This window comes from Calidris pugnax, unplaced genomic scaffold, assembly GCF_001431845.1.
Source record: "Calidris pugnax isolate Ruff unplaced genomic scaffold, ASM143184v1 scaffold41, whole genome shotgun sequence".
Lineage (NCBI taxonomy): Eukaryota > Metazoa > Chordata > Aves > Charadriiformes > Scolopacidae > Calidris > Calidris pugnax.
In genome coordinates this window covers 23705172-23719480 of record NW_015094509.1, presented here as the reverse complement: position 1 = coordinate 23719480, position 14309 = coordinate 23705172, and the positions used below count along the sequence as shown (strand labels likewise).

General features: G+C 45.9%; 1 protein-coding gene across 1 annotated transcript in view; it reads right to left on the bottom strand.

The window, feature by feature from the left end:
• WISP1 (WNT1 inducible signaling pathway protein 1) overlaps window positions 1-12499 on the bottom strand; it is a 32749-nt gene extending 20250 nt beyond the window's left edge. Inside the window, exon 1 of the mRNA XM_014965258.1 lies at window positions 12347-12499. Coding sequence (XP_014820744.1) covers window positions 12347-12394 — 48 coding nt within the window. The 5' untranslated portion in view covers window positions 12395-12499. The remainder of the gene's footprint in view (window positions 1-12346) is intronic.
• Between the last annotated feature and the right edge of the window lie 1810 nt (window positions 12500-14309).

Genomic DNA, 14309 nt, shown 5'->3' with positions numbered 1-14309 from the left:
TAAAGAAAACCTTGAATTCAGATTCAAAATATTTACCCTGATGTTCTCTCACAGTTGTCAAATTTCCTTAATCTGGCATGGACAATTTCTCTGCATCTTGTCTGTGTTGGTCTGGATTTCCACAGAGTGCTACTTTTAAAATGCCATGGACCTGGCATGGGAAGGATCCTTCTTTTAGTTGCTAGCTCATGGCTAGGAACATAATTCTTTCCCCTTCTGAAAATCAGCAGGGCTTGGCCCAGAATATTTGGCTTGCAAGACTTGGATAAAGTTGGTTAAGTCTTTATGTAATCTGAGGGCCTTTGCTTTGCAAGACAGTTTTGCAGCAGGCATTTGTCTATCTCCTGCTCTGAAGCCCCATATCAAGAGAAGGCCCCCTGAATCTGTGGGTACATGGACACATACGTCACTAGTCTAGGTTTAACTGTCTTGGCCAGCCCCATGCTGTAGCCCCAGGAAGCAGTGTATCTTTGGTCCTGAAAGAATCATAGCATAGTTTAAGTTGAAGGGACCTTAAGACCATGTAGTTCCACCCCCCTGCCATGGGCAGGGACACCTCCCACTAGATCAGGTTGCTCAAAGTCCCATCCAACCTGACCTTGAACATTTCCAGGAATGAAGCATCCACAACTTCCCTGGGTAACCTGTTCCAGTGTCTCACCACCCTCATAGTGAAAAATTTCTTCCTAATATTTAAATCTACCCTCTCCCAGTTCAAAGCCATTACCCTTTGTCCTATCACTACATGTCCATGTAAAACGTCCCTCCCAGCTTTCCTGTAGGCCCCCTTTAGGTACTGGAAAGCTCCATAAGGTCTCCCCAGAGCCTTCTCTTCTTCAGGCTGAACAACCCCAGCTCTCTCAGCCTGTTCTCATAAGAGAGGTGCTCAGCCCTCTAATCCTCTTTGTGGTGTCCTCCGGGCCTGCTCCATCAGGTCCATGTCTTTCCTGTGCTGAGGGTTCTAAAGCTGGATGCAGTACTCCAGGTGGGGTCTCACCAGAGCGGAGCAGACAGGATGAGAACAGGGGGAACAGGCTGTTCCTAAAGAAATGGCCCAGAAAGAGCAAAAAGAGCAAACTCAGGCAATGGGAAGGCGGGGGCTCGGAAGAGGTCAGCGCCAGCCCACACGCCAGCCTGGGTTTTGCACAACACTAATCCAGACACGCTTGCAGCTCAGATCCTGTTTTAACATGCAACAGAAAGTCCCAAGAAATATCTGTACCTTCCCCCCTCCCCGGCCCTGAAAAAAGATGACACATTGCAAATGGGGAAGGAAGAAAAAAAGAGAACGGCCAGGAGACTCATTCCTGGCTTTTACAAGGCTTTGGGGACAAAACCATTGCTTTTGAATTACATACAGTGGAAAGTACAAGCGAGGAAACAAGAACATCTCCTGGTACAAATTCATAAAGAAAAAAGAAAAGAAGTGAAGATATTAGTATAGGAAAATCATGTATTGTGCTGGAGAATGAATCTTCCTGCCCTTGAAGTCAGTGGAAACAGAACTGAAATTCAGTACTTTGGTGAAAAAGATGTCAGGGAATTAACCTAGAATAACTGGTGCAAGCAGTAAATGTAAAGGTTGATGTATTTGGGGGTATCAGCTCTCCAGATGGGAATGCACACACGGCACTTGCACAAGCAAGCAGAGTATGTCACAGCCTGATTCTAGTAGTGAATGCTCATGGTGGAAAGAAGCACCTTTTTCAAGGAGGAGGTTACTGAATAACCCTGTTTCAATCTGGGGCCCAAGACATGAAATGACTGTCCCAAAGGCAGACAGGAAGTCTGTGGCAGAGCCAAAAATAGCAGTTAGATTTCTTGTTCCAACACTGTAACCATACCATGATCCCTCCTCCTACACACAGCTAATAAACTAAGTTGTTTAGTTCTTACTGGATGCAAAAATGTAGTTCCACTGATCTGACTCTCAGATGCTCTCAGTTCAGCAAAGTGCTTTGTGTTTTATTTTTCAATCATGACATGCACCTGGTGCCTGCAAAAGGGCAAGACTCTTCCACCTCTCCAACACCTTCAAATCCAGCAGATCAATGGTGATCAGCAGATTGTAACTTGATGCATCCATGAAAAATGATTCAATGGGTCCTTCACACATGACTCACTCTTGTTTGAATGCAGCTATGAGACCTCCTGGAGCCCAGGTCTAAAACAACCAGTTGACAAAATACCCCTTTCTGATCCAGAGACCTGCTGACACCATGAATGGGGCCAGACTCTTTTCAGTGGTGCTCAGTGACAGGACAAGGGGCAAGGAGTACAAACTGGAATATAGGAAATCCCATTTCAACATGAGGAAAAACTTCCATAGTTTGAGGGTGACAGAGCTCTGGAACAGGCTGTCCGGAGAAGGTGTGGATTCTCCTTCCCTGGAGATATTCAAAACCTGCCTGGATCTGTTCCTGTCCAGCCTGCTCTGGGTGACCCTGCTTTGGCAGGGGGAGTTGCACTAGATGATCTCCAAAGGTCCTTTTCAACCCCTAACACTCTGGGATTCTGTGATAAAATAATAATAATTAAAAAAAACAAAAAACAAATCAAACAACAAAAAAAACAACAAAAAAAAAACCAACAAAAAAAACCCAACAAAAAACCTAAAACCAACAAAAACGCAAGCCCCCTTGCTCAGGCCAGGGTGTTGCTGCAGCTCCACCACAACCCACTAACATGGAAAGTCCTGCACCCTGGCACTTTAGCAGGTCACATGGAGAAATTGGCTTAGCCTTCATGCCCATCAGCACCCCCATGCCTCCCCAAAACCACACCATGTGAGTGCTACCACTTCCCCATCCCACACACCACCAAACTGGAGAGTGGCAGCTTCCACAGTTAACGCCGCTGCTTTCTTACATAGAGGAGGACACCAACCATGTGTTTCATCTCCAGGAGAAGAAAGATTAATTTCTGGTTATATGGGCGTTGACATTTTTGCTTGTCTCTGAGTAACGGGTGTTGGCCTCCTGTAGCCCACAGTAAGCCAAGCAGGAGAGGGAGCTGTGCACAGAGCACGGGGTTGGGCTCCAAATTCTCCACACGCGAGGGCAGTGTTGGTGCACAAATGACAAGGCTGTGATGCTCCTCAGCAGCCCTGCACAGCACCCTGCTCCTCCCGAGCATCCCCCTGGACCAAGGCTGCTCAGACAAGATTCCTGCCAGAAAACGCACATTCGGGAAGCGTATGGGGAGGGAGGTGTTAAGCCAAAATATTTATATCCACACAGTTCCCGCAGTAGAGGCAGTTTTTCTAAGAAAGTTTCCCCTGTATGTTACATGGTGAACAATAAAACCAGGAACCAACACCTTTATGGTCACATAGTTCCACAAGAATGAGATAAATGCAGTTCTTTAATTATTCCTCTATAAAATGGTACAATTATCAAGGATGTAAAGGTTTTAAAGGAATCTCAACTTTGCTGCCATAATATCCATTTCTTCCTGTAATCACATGCTCCAGCCTCACAGATGATACTCTGCAAAGCATTTTAGTATCACTGGAGATGGGGGGGAAACAGTCAAAAATATGGCACAAACATCTACCCAAGTGCAAACAGACTGCCTGCATGATATGTATGGAAAAACTGACACAAACCATAAAAATGGGGGGGTGGTATAAGCATATGCGTGTTATATATATGTATATCGCACAGAATTAAACATAACATCTAAAAGAAGCAGAAGCATAGTAGCTGTGACTGAAACCAGGCACGTAATGCATCATCCCACCACAAACCCAGGATCTCACCCACACCTGGGCAGTTTTGGTGGGTGAGGAATTCACCAGCAAGCATGAGCACAATCACAGCACTTCTCTGGGGAACCCCAGTGCACTGAGGAAACTTAGAACAGGTTTTGATGTAAAATCTGGAAAAATAAACCAAGTGACCTCCAGAAACCCACTACCTCCTAGAGATGCCAGCTTGCAGCTTCTCTGACCCCTTTGCCAGGCTCATGGAGAGCTGTGACTGATAGAAATGTTGGATTAAATACAATTTTAAAAATGTACACTTGGCACTCTATTAAAAAAGTGAAAATTAATAGTGAATGATCTCCATAAATGAATTGCAGTGTTAAATAGCAGGGATGTCATTATATATTAAACTTCAGTAACTGAAATACCTAGGGTCAAATGTGGAAAAAGAAAAAATCCAAATGAATTTGCCCTCATTTTCTCACATCAATGTATATCAGCCCACACACAGATGCTGTGGGTATGACCTAGTCCTCCAAGAACAAGATCCAACAGGAAATATTGCCGGCAGTGCTTATAAATAAATCACCTGCTGAATGGCCAAAGTAGTTAATGGAACCTGGATATTTTCCTAATTAATTTTCCACCCTTTTTTTTTTCTCATAAAATTGTAACCAAAGAGTTTTATAGTGTAAGCCACTTGCAGATTCTCAGCACTGGCTGCAGTTTTTGTGGTTTGGTCCTTCCTTGCTAAACAGCTAAAATGACCCAGCTGTTCCTCTAAACCCAGGGAATTGGTAGCCTGCGGGCAGCCAAGTACATGTGCCAGCCATTTGGAGGAGCACTTAATTCCCTCCATATGGATTTTGATGTCTCTGCTTTCGTATCAGTCCTGATACAAAAAGTTCGCTTTGTCAGAGCAGATATAAGCTGGTGACCATAAATCTGAGCTACAGCCTGTTTGGTCATCATAAACATTCAGGAATATCTTGGTGGACTTCAAAAACCAGAAAGGAGGTTCCATAAGTCCAAAAAACATCAATGTGGTGACGTCTTGCACCACAAATATGAGAATGCCAAGGTCACCGTTTATCAGGCATGGCAGTAACAATGACAAGTGTTTAGAGCACAGTCACTTAAGATAGTGACTGCACTTTCTGGGGAAGTTACCAGTCTCTCTGCAGAGCCCTGGTACATTAGTTGTCTGCCCAGTGCAAAAAGACTGGCCCCTTCATGGAGCAAAATTAGTTCACCAGAGTCACCGCTTCAGGTGATTAGTGTTGTCCCTGAAAGGCATCAAACTGTGCTTCAGCAAAGCCATCCTTCCTTCTTTTCTCTGTAGCCTTCCTTTCACAAGCCAAGCATACATACACGGAATTGAGGAGACTTCAGCAGGAGAAAGAAAACAACCCCCCACTCATCTTGCTGTTTCTTGTAACTCACAAAGCTTCAATCAGAAAACACCAAAAAGGAAAGAAGAGTGGTAGTCTGGAAAGATGGTAGAGCATGGAAAGGAATCAAAACTTTTAAATCAATCAGAAATTACAGTTTCAGTTGCATTCATAAATTCTAAAAAGGGGAAAGTGTACCTGTTCACACGCAGCTAAAAGTTGCTTAAAAAAAATTAAAAAAAACCCCAACAAAACCAACAACCAACAAACAACTTCCCTGAGTCATCCAAAGCAATTTTGGTCCAAGTTGTCAAGTCTATGTGGGTTGCACTGTTCCTGGTGGCATGTAGCAAGTTTTGTGTCAGGTATTGTACAGAATTGCAAAGTTCTTACTACTATTGACTTTGTTGTTTCCATTATATACAGGTACTACATAAAATATTTCCATGTTTCTAAATCTAATGTAGCTACTAGCTCAGTCAAGCCAGACAGTTGTATGCTAGAGATGTAACAATAAACCCAATGCTTCATATCCACCTGGAAGCCTTTCACCAGAATGATTTCAGTATGTTGGGAAAGGAAACAACAGGTTTACCTTAAGCTGAGTAGATGGAGTTTGTTCCAGCTCTAAGAAAAAAGGTATAAAAGCAGCCAAAGCATTACAGGTATTGTGAGTTCTGTTCTGAGTGTCAATGAAATGCTAGACCAAGTGATCTTGCTATAGAATCATAGAGTCATAGAACAGTTTGGGTTGGAAGGGACCTTTAAAGGTCATCTAGTCCACCCCCCCGCCCTGCAATCAGCAAGGACATCTGCAACTTGATCAGGTTGCTCACAGCCCCATCCAATCTGACCTTGAGTGTTGCCTGGGATGGTGCATCTACCACCTCTCTGGGCAACCTAGGCCAGTGTTCCACCACCCTTGTCATAAAAAAAGCAGAATGGGCGGTATGCTGCCCTGTCACTAAAGAAGAGACAATTTTTCTTATAACTCCTTCCGAATCTCCAAAGCAAGTTCTTAGGACAAGGTCTTTTTGAAGGGCTGGAATTGCTTCATGACCACAAAGACCTAACTGCACACATCCAGCAACATCAGGATCCAGGTGACTCATAACCCTCCATGGATGATGCATGAGCCCAGAATTATTTCTGCAAATACCTCTCAGATTTCCTTTTGGGCTCATTGCACACCATCCTGGAGTTCATGAAACTTGGCCTTCCAGCTCGCTCATCTCTCGTTTGCTTTATAGGTTAAGTAGAATGACAGACCCAGACTAATAAAACAGAAGAACAACGTGGGAGCTATTGAGAAAGAGAAGAGGAACACAGAGATGACCACACAGTCCTGGAATGCATTACCAACCCAAGTATTCGAAATTCATTATTCAAGTTGTGCTGCAAAGCTTAGCTTAAGTGTTATCTTCTTCCACAGCTGTTTCAGCCTAAAGGCTCTCTTTCCTTCCCCATCCACAAGAAGAATTACCTGTAGAGCAGAGCCAGCTGTTGGCACCCACAGATATAAAAATGCCTTTTCTTCCTTCTACTTTCCCACACCTAGCCCAGATGTAAGGATTATAAATCAAAACCCAGCATCAGTCTATTAGAAGGCACAAGGGATTAAGAAGACTCCAGAAGCTTCACCCAGGTTGCCAGAATAAGCAGCAGCCAAGAAGGAAACACACAGGGTTTCAGTATGGATGCAATAAATAACAGAGGCACCAGTGGGGGTACCTCCCAGAGCTGGGAGGCCACCAGGGTGCAGGAGAACCAATGATCCTCACCCACAGCTAGGAAACCCAGAGCAGCACTGGAGAACATCTACACAAAGCTGCTAAAGCAGCAGAGTCAGAGTCCCTTGACCCAGGACACATCTGTGAAAAAAACCCAACCCTGTGATGCCCCTACCAACCTGCAGCAATGGAAGGCCGAAGGTAACTCATCTCAGGACACAGAAAATCCTGGGTTGGACAAAACTTGGAAGTGGGAGTGATGGTAAAATTGAGTGCTTTAAGATCAGTCCAAGAAATTGGGTCTGAATTCTTAGTGGACATCAGAACACAGAAAGAAAACAAATGGGAAGACTTTGTTTGGGCCCATCACTGCCACGCTGACAGCTGGCAGTCAAATTTTCTATTTAACAGAAACAGCAAATTCTACTTTTAACACAAGCACCCTAAGAATGAGGATGGTTGAGCTATATTATAAGAAAGTAAAGAGGGAATCAGAGGGAACCTCCTAATCCAGGGCACCTACCTGCATCTCCTGATGACAAACTCAGATCTGAAAGAGTGAGGAAACCTTACCTAGATTTCTGGTCCACAACATGAGACAGTGTCAGGCTTGATACTCAAATGTATCTTCAGCTGAATCTGTGGGCGATCAGCTTTTGCCAGACCACGGCTGCCAATGTTCACATACATGATATTGTTTCTTTTTCTTTAAAACAGCTTCTTTTCCACTCATGCATGAGAGCCAGGGCTGTCCAGACAGGAAGGCTCAAGACCCCGCTGGGACACCAAAGCCATCCAAAAAGAGCCGTTCCCAGTAAGCTGAGCACTGGCAAGATGCTAAAGCAATGCTTAACAGCCCGGTGTGGGAGCCCAGGGCTTCTGAAGAAATAAGTAAAATCCTCACGTGGGTATGGAGGACTTCTGAAATTTTTGACCAGTGCCTTTTCCTAGCACCTGGGGAAGGCAGGAGAAGCTAAACACGCACAGCTCTTTCAAAGGGTAGACACTCAGCATAATCATGCAAATCTCATGCTTTTGCTAGAACCCACAGCTATCATTTTTAACTAATGTTTTTCCCTGGAGAAGGTCCCCTGGCCTGCTGCAATGTGAAATGGGAACAGGACCTTGTGTCCCTGAGGGGACACAAACAGGCAGTGGCACAACTGCGAGGGGGGTGAGGAAGCCAAGTTCTGCCCCCAGCTCTGTCCCGGTTAATGGTGGCAAAGAGGCTGTTGCACACTGGCAGGTCATGGCTATCAAACTGTGTATGTGTGTAATTGGGGGGAATCTTCACTTTGTCACAAACAGACCTGGGTCTGGATCTCTGATCCACCTGAAGCACCATTCAGCGTGTTGCCTTGTCTGTGATTTCCTTCTGCAAGTGGATCTGTGAGGGGGGACTGCCAAGTAAAAGATCAGCTTTGGGAAAGGCCCACATATGATGCAGCCATACCTGCAGGGATGATATCCACCAGATTTGAGCCACAGGATACTCACTTGCGTGGCTGATTCTTCAGCTGCTATTACCAGAGTAATTTTAATTGGCATCTGCCATTTATGGAAGTGTAGGATATGAGCCTCTCTAAAGACAAATGTATTGACCCTGTCTCTGGTAACCAGACGCTGTTAAGCAACGGGGAATGGTAGGAACTTTAGAAAGACAAGACACACCAACTTTGAACCTACACTGTCTGAGATTATCTATGTGCCATTACCCATGTGCAAATCTGTAGCCTTCTGTTATGAAGTGCTCAATAGACAAACCTCAGGTCACCTCCCCCAGAGAGCCTGGGGATTTTGCAGGCAAGAATAAAGGTGTTTGAAACCTTTAGCATTAGGCTATATATGAGCTGCTAGCAAAGCAAATAGATAAATGAATAAATCAATCCATAGCCTTTTCTTTTTTTCTTTTTCTTCTTTTTTTTCTCTCCTTTTTAAATTTTTTTTTTTGGTTCAATTTTGGTCAGAATGTGGTTTTGCCTGAAAGAGCCCAAAGAAATGTAATAATTTTTTCCTGCCACCAAATCCAAACAATTTACAAATTAAATTCTTGGCCTCACATCCATGCCAATAAATCTTACAAAAAGGGGAAGGAAAAACTGCACATCGTGGTTCTCAAACCACTTTCCACACAGCCTGAGGCAACCCTGAACTTGGGTCATTATTAGTGACTAGCTAGGGAAATTAATGCTCACAAAAGAGATTGTGCCTATATAAAACTGTCTTCAAACATCTCTTTGCTTCCCCCTTACCACTAAAGCCAAAAGCCTGGTGTTTGTGTGCTGTGACTGCCATCACATCAAATAAAAGTGACAATACCTGCCTACCAGCTGATGCTGTTTGCTCTTTGACCTGTTGCTTACAAGCACCATTAAAGGAAAAGTCTGCACATTTGCATTCACCTCATCCACACACCACTCATTCCTCCACTGCAAACATTTTAGAAATCTCCAATCCTGTTCTTCTTCCTATATAATCTATTTTATTAATTTTCTATATAGTGAAGAATTGTTTTTCTAATCATCTCCCTGGTTTGGGACATTTTGTCCCGTTTGAACAAGGACCCTCATATCTGTTGAGTCATCGGGACTAGAGGTTGGAGGTCCTGGCTCTGGTTCTTCAAAGTGCAGCACTGAAAGGGGCCAGTGCATCCAGCCTTAAAGTCCTTTCTGCAGAAATGACTCAGGCACTGAGGAATCTAAGCCTAATTGACAGTACTTGTGCTCCCATGGTCAGTGCCCTTATGTCTATGAAAAAAAAAATATTTAAGAAATATTGGAAAACTTAAGCCTGAATTTACAACTATGCTCAGCAGTTTTTCTCTTTGCAAACCCATCTCCTGTGCAGTAATGCCTCAATACAGAACCTTGTTGGTAAAATTGTTTTAAGAGCTCTGTAACTGCCTGTAGATTAATACAGTACCGAGGGACAAGGGATGCTCCCCCAGAGCAGACAGCTGCTTTCTGAAATGTCCTTTCAGACCGGCCCGACCTTCTCGTATTAACTCCTCTGCCTTTCTCCCTGCAACAAGCATATGTATTCCTGTTATATTCCAGATAATCAACCTTCCCCTTTTCCAGTGGAGCTTCTTTTTCTGTCCATATTTTTTCACGTATACAAAGAGTGACAAGTTCCCAGGGAGACCATAGGGCTTTGCTTGCACACAGTGACCTGCCTGATGCTACCACGCCATGGGTGCCTGTGCGGTGTTGGAAAGATTTTTAGTACTGGTGTGAGGATGCCACCAATGGTGCAACACAAGAGACAATGAGGTGGGGCAGTGTCAGAGCTTTATCAGCGCTCTTCCGTAATGACCCGTGTGATTTAGCTAAGATAGCTCTCATCAGCTGGCCATGCTAGCTAAATATTCACCATGCCCCACACCAATTGCAATATCTATTGTCCATTAAGACATCCTTCCCTTAAGCAGACCAAACTCAGCCTGCTTTTCTCCCAAAAGTCCTTTAAGTATTACATAGACTACTACTGCTCTCCCAGCACCTCTCATCGCTCCATGCTATACACTCTTTTCATCCCTGTTTCCTCACTCCCTTATGCATACTAGACAGAAATCTGCCCTCCATCAGCCTCCCAACCCCCCATCACACCCCAATTCAGGTGTGGAAAAGAGCCACAGCAAGCCAGTTTATTACTGGGGAGAAATCATCCCTACTCAATGGTTTCTAAGCACAACCTTCTAAGGTCCAAATCTGTGGGTGTGTTCAGGAGGTGGCAGCGCCCCTGGGATGCTCCAGAGACACAGCTTCACCTTCTCCATTCAATGGAAAGCTCGAACTGAAAGAATTGAGACCCAGGATGCTTTTAAGGCTATTTTTGAGACTCTTTCAAACTCTGTTTGAGATACTCTTTAGACCAAACATGCTGCCAGCAATATTTGGACTGCACTCACTCACCCCCACAGCAGGCGCATGTGTCTGCATGCACTCACACATACTTTCATGCTACAGCAGCTTTTTTTTTTTTTTTCAAACATCTTTGATATCAAGGGAACCCAGGACAACCACTTTAAAATTTACAAGCCTCACACAGATCTCCTCTAGTAACACTGCTTGGGGAAGGGGGGGCCTCCCTCTGTGTGGCTTTTTACTTGCTCAACAAAAATCAAGTGAGGTGAGAGTCAAGGTACCTCAGAGCGGCCAAGGGGTGCATTTTGTTTGTTTGTTGTTAGTTTGGTGTTTTGTTTTATGTCTTTTTCTTTTTTTTTTTTTCTCTAGAAGAGGCACCATTATCAGTCCATCTCCACGTTCACGCAGGAGTTATCTCTTTGCCATCTGCTCTCACACAGGTGCATCTGGTGGTACCACACCACGCGTGCTACTTTCTGGCTTTCAAGCCCCTCTTTATCTCGCTGCACACAAGCTAAGCCCTGATGCCAGGAGCCCTGCACAGCCAAAATCCCCCCGGTGCAAAGCAGTTGATGTTACCCCCTCCCTCTTTCCGAGCAGAACTGATGCTCAGACACAGCTTTATACGTGGCTGGCTTGGGGAACGTCCCAGCCTCAAGCTGGGCAGCACAAGGATGCACATTCTCGCATCTCTCTTTTGGGGTCCCCAGGGCTCCCCGATTCCAGGGTTGCCTCCGGGGATGGGGATGAGGAGAAGCAGGGACAGGCACCCCCCGCACCCACTGTCTCCCTGCCGGGATGGTCCCCTTCCTAAACACCCCCCCTCTCCCAGGGGTTTTACACCACCGAGAGCAGCATTAAGTGGAAGGAAAAACCCCTTCTGGGCTGAGCGGCTTTCCCAGACAGGTTTTTCCAAGGAGGAGGGGAAGGAAAGCAGCTGCTGCCTGCGTGGATCGGGCAGCTACGGAGATCGGGAGAGGGGGAAACAAAACCCTCCTTCTCCTCTTCCGAGGCAGCGGCGGGGCTCACCTGCCCGTCCCGCTCCCGGCTCCGCTCCCGTTCCCTGCCGCGGCTCGGCTCGGCACGGTACGGCACGGCTCGGTACGGCTCGGTACGGTTCGGCTCCGGACCCGCATGGGGACCTGCCCTTTACCCCTCCGACCCGCTCCCCCGACAGCCTCTCCCTGGCTGCTTAGGGCAGGAGGGAGTGACCTTCTACTCCTCCGTTTTCTTCACAATGCAAATAGCAGCATTAAAAGGAGAAGAAAAAGAAAAAAAAAAAAAAAAAAACAAAAAAAAAAAACACCCAAACTCCACACTGCAGTTTTCTGTGCAGATCCACCTGGATGCTGAGCAGAGATGGACTCCATTCAAATACCCTTCTGCACTCTTTCCATTTTCCCCTTTTCCCTTTTTTTTCCCCTTTTTTCCCCTTTTTTTCCCCTTTCCTTTCCTTTCCTTTCCTTTCCTTTCCTTTCCTTTCCTTTCCTTTCCTTTCCTCCACAGCTCACCTCTCCCTCCCTATTCTCACATCTCTTACCTCCCCAGTGCCCACCTTCCCACATGCACCACACTCGACCATCCCACCCCACCGTGCATTAAACCCAAGTGTGTTTGCAGGAGACGACCGTCTGCTGCAGTTTCCAAACTCACCTGCGAAATGCTGCTTGTTGCTAGAATCCAGGGCAAAAGCCACCTCATCCCTGGAAGCCGGGATTAAATACATTGATTGAACCCAGATTTAGAGCCGTTTTGAACAAAAACACCACTTTGGGGAATGCAGAGCACTCCTCAACTGGCAACCTAAGCCTAGGCACTCTGCCTTTTTCTCTTGGCTCTTTGGGGATTTTATTAAAGACAGATCTGACGTCAGGGTGAAGGACAAGCCCTGCATTTTTCCTCTGGAGAAACTTTTCCTGCCTTCACTTCTTCATTTTTTGTGCGTGGTGTTGTCCCACCTCCTGCATTTCAGTGCATCGCCGTTAGCCAAAGGGCTCTTAAAGGGAAAGCTGCAGCGCCGTGGTCCAGCGCGCTGAGATTTTAGCACCGCACTGAAACGCTCAGAGCTCACCCCTCATGGTGCTCAGGGCAATCAGACTCCTCCAATTTAGCCAGCAGGGCAAGAAACCTTTGATGGGACTTTACTGGTTATGATTAATGACCTGACATGTATGCAAATGAGCACAGATGTTTGATTCATTTAATCTTTCAAAAAGAGTGGCTTCATTTGAAGTACAGAAGAAGGATGTTTGTCCTGCAAGCACACCCGGTAGGAGGGAGTCTCCCGGCTCCTTTGGGACCCCCCAGCACTTTACAGAGCAGCCCCCGAGGGAAATGAAAGGGAGGGCACACTATCCCCTGCCACGCTGCGCACCCCTTCTGTGATTTTGGTGGTGTGCATCAGAGTATGTATCAGCTCCTGGGCCCAGTTACATTTCTATCCTGTGCCAGCAGTGGGTATAACAAATATTGCCCAAGTACAGGGGAGTGCAAATCCCACCCTGAAGAGAATAAGCTCTCTGATCACCTGTTAATATATACCTTGATTTTAGCTGGGTCATCCTTGCTGTATTTTTCTCCTTTTACCTAGGCACAGACACAGTATTTTCCCTCACCCCTCTAAATCTGAATTTGAAATAATTTAAAGTCTCTTTCATCCTTAAACTGAAATAGAATAGTATAAGGAAAATGAATGCTTGCAAAGGGAAAAAAAATCACATTAAATGGCTTTATAGATCTTAAACGTAAGAGCAAGCTGAGACATGGGCTAAAAGGGATGTCAGGGCAAATTTTAAAGTAAGGAAACTTTCCTGCTTGGTATGGCAGGCTGGGCAGTGCTGAGTGGGTGAACACTGGTGGACAAACTGGAACTGAGATGGTGCCTTAACCTCTGTGCAGCCTCGGCTACCTCCTGTCACTCAGGTGTGCCAGGTCGGGGTGGGTTGAGTCACTTGGAATCCCCCAGCAGTGACTCCAGCTCTCCAGAATAGGTTGGGGTGAGTCACTTGGACCCCGCAGCAGCCACCCCAGCTCTCCAGGGGATGTGGTGGGGTTTACTCCCTGGACCCAGCATGGTTGAACACTCAAGGCTGCAGCTGATGGTGGGTGGGGAGGGGAGAGAGAGGAAGCTGTACTCCAGTAACGTGTATTCTCACAGCGACTTTTACCCCTTCATGATGTGTGATGTGACATGGGCAGTTTAATGGTTTTACACCAACTGGACCAGGGAGCTCTGAAAGGACCAGATTTTTTGTGTGACAGCCTGGACAGCCAGCTGCCCTGGGAAATGATTCAGCCAGAGCTTGGCTGCAAACAGGAGGAAATGCCACCTTCTGTCTTCCTCCTCCAGCTTCTTCATTCCTACCTCAGCCCCTTCTCAGGACATACCAACCTGAAGACCAGGCTGGGGATTTTATTTTCTGCCAGGTTCCTCCAGGCCTGATTCTCTTCTCCTTCCCCTATATCCTTCCTTCTCTTTCCTCACTTCATCCTCTGTTCATTCATTCCACCTCTCCGTATTTCATTATTTCTCTCTCACCCCTCTCCATCACCAGCACACATCACAGAATTACAGAATGGTAAGGATTGGCAGAGACCTCTGGAGTACCCTCTCCAG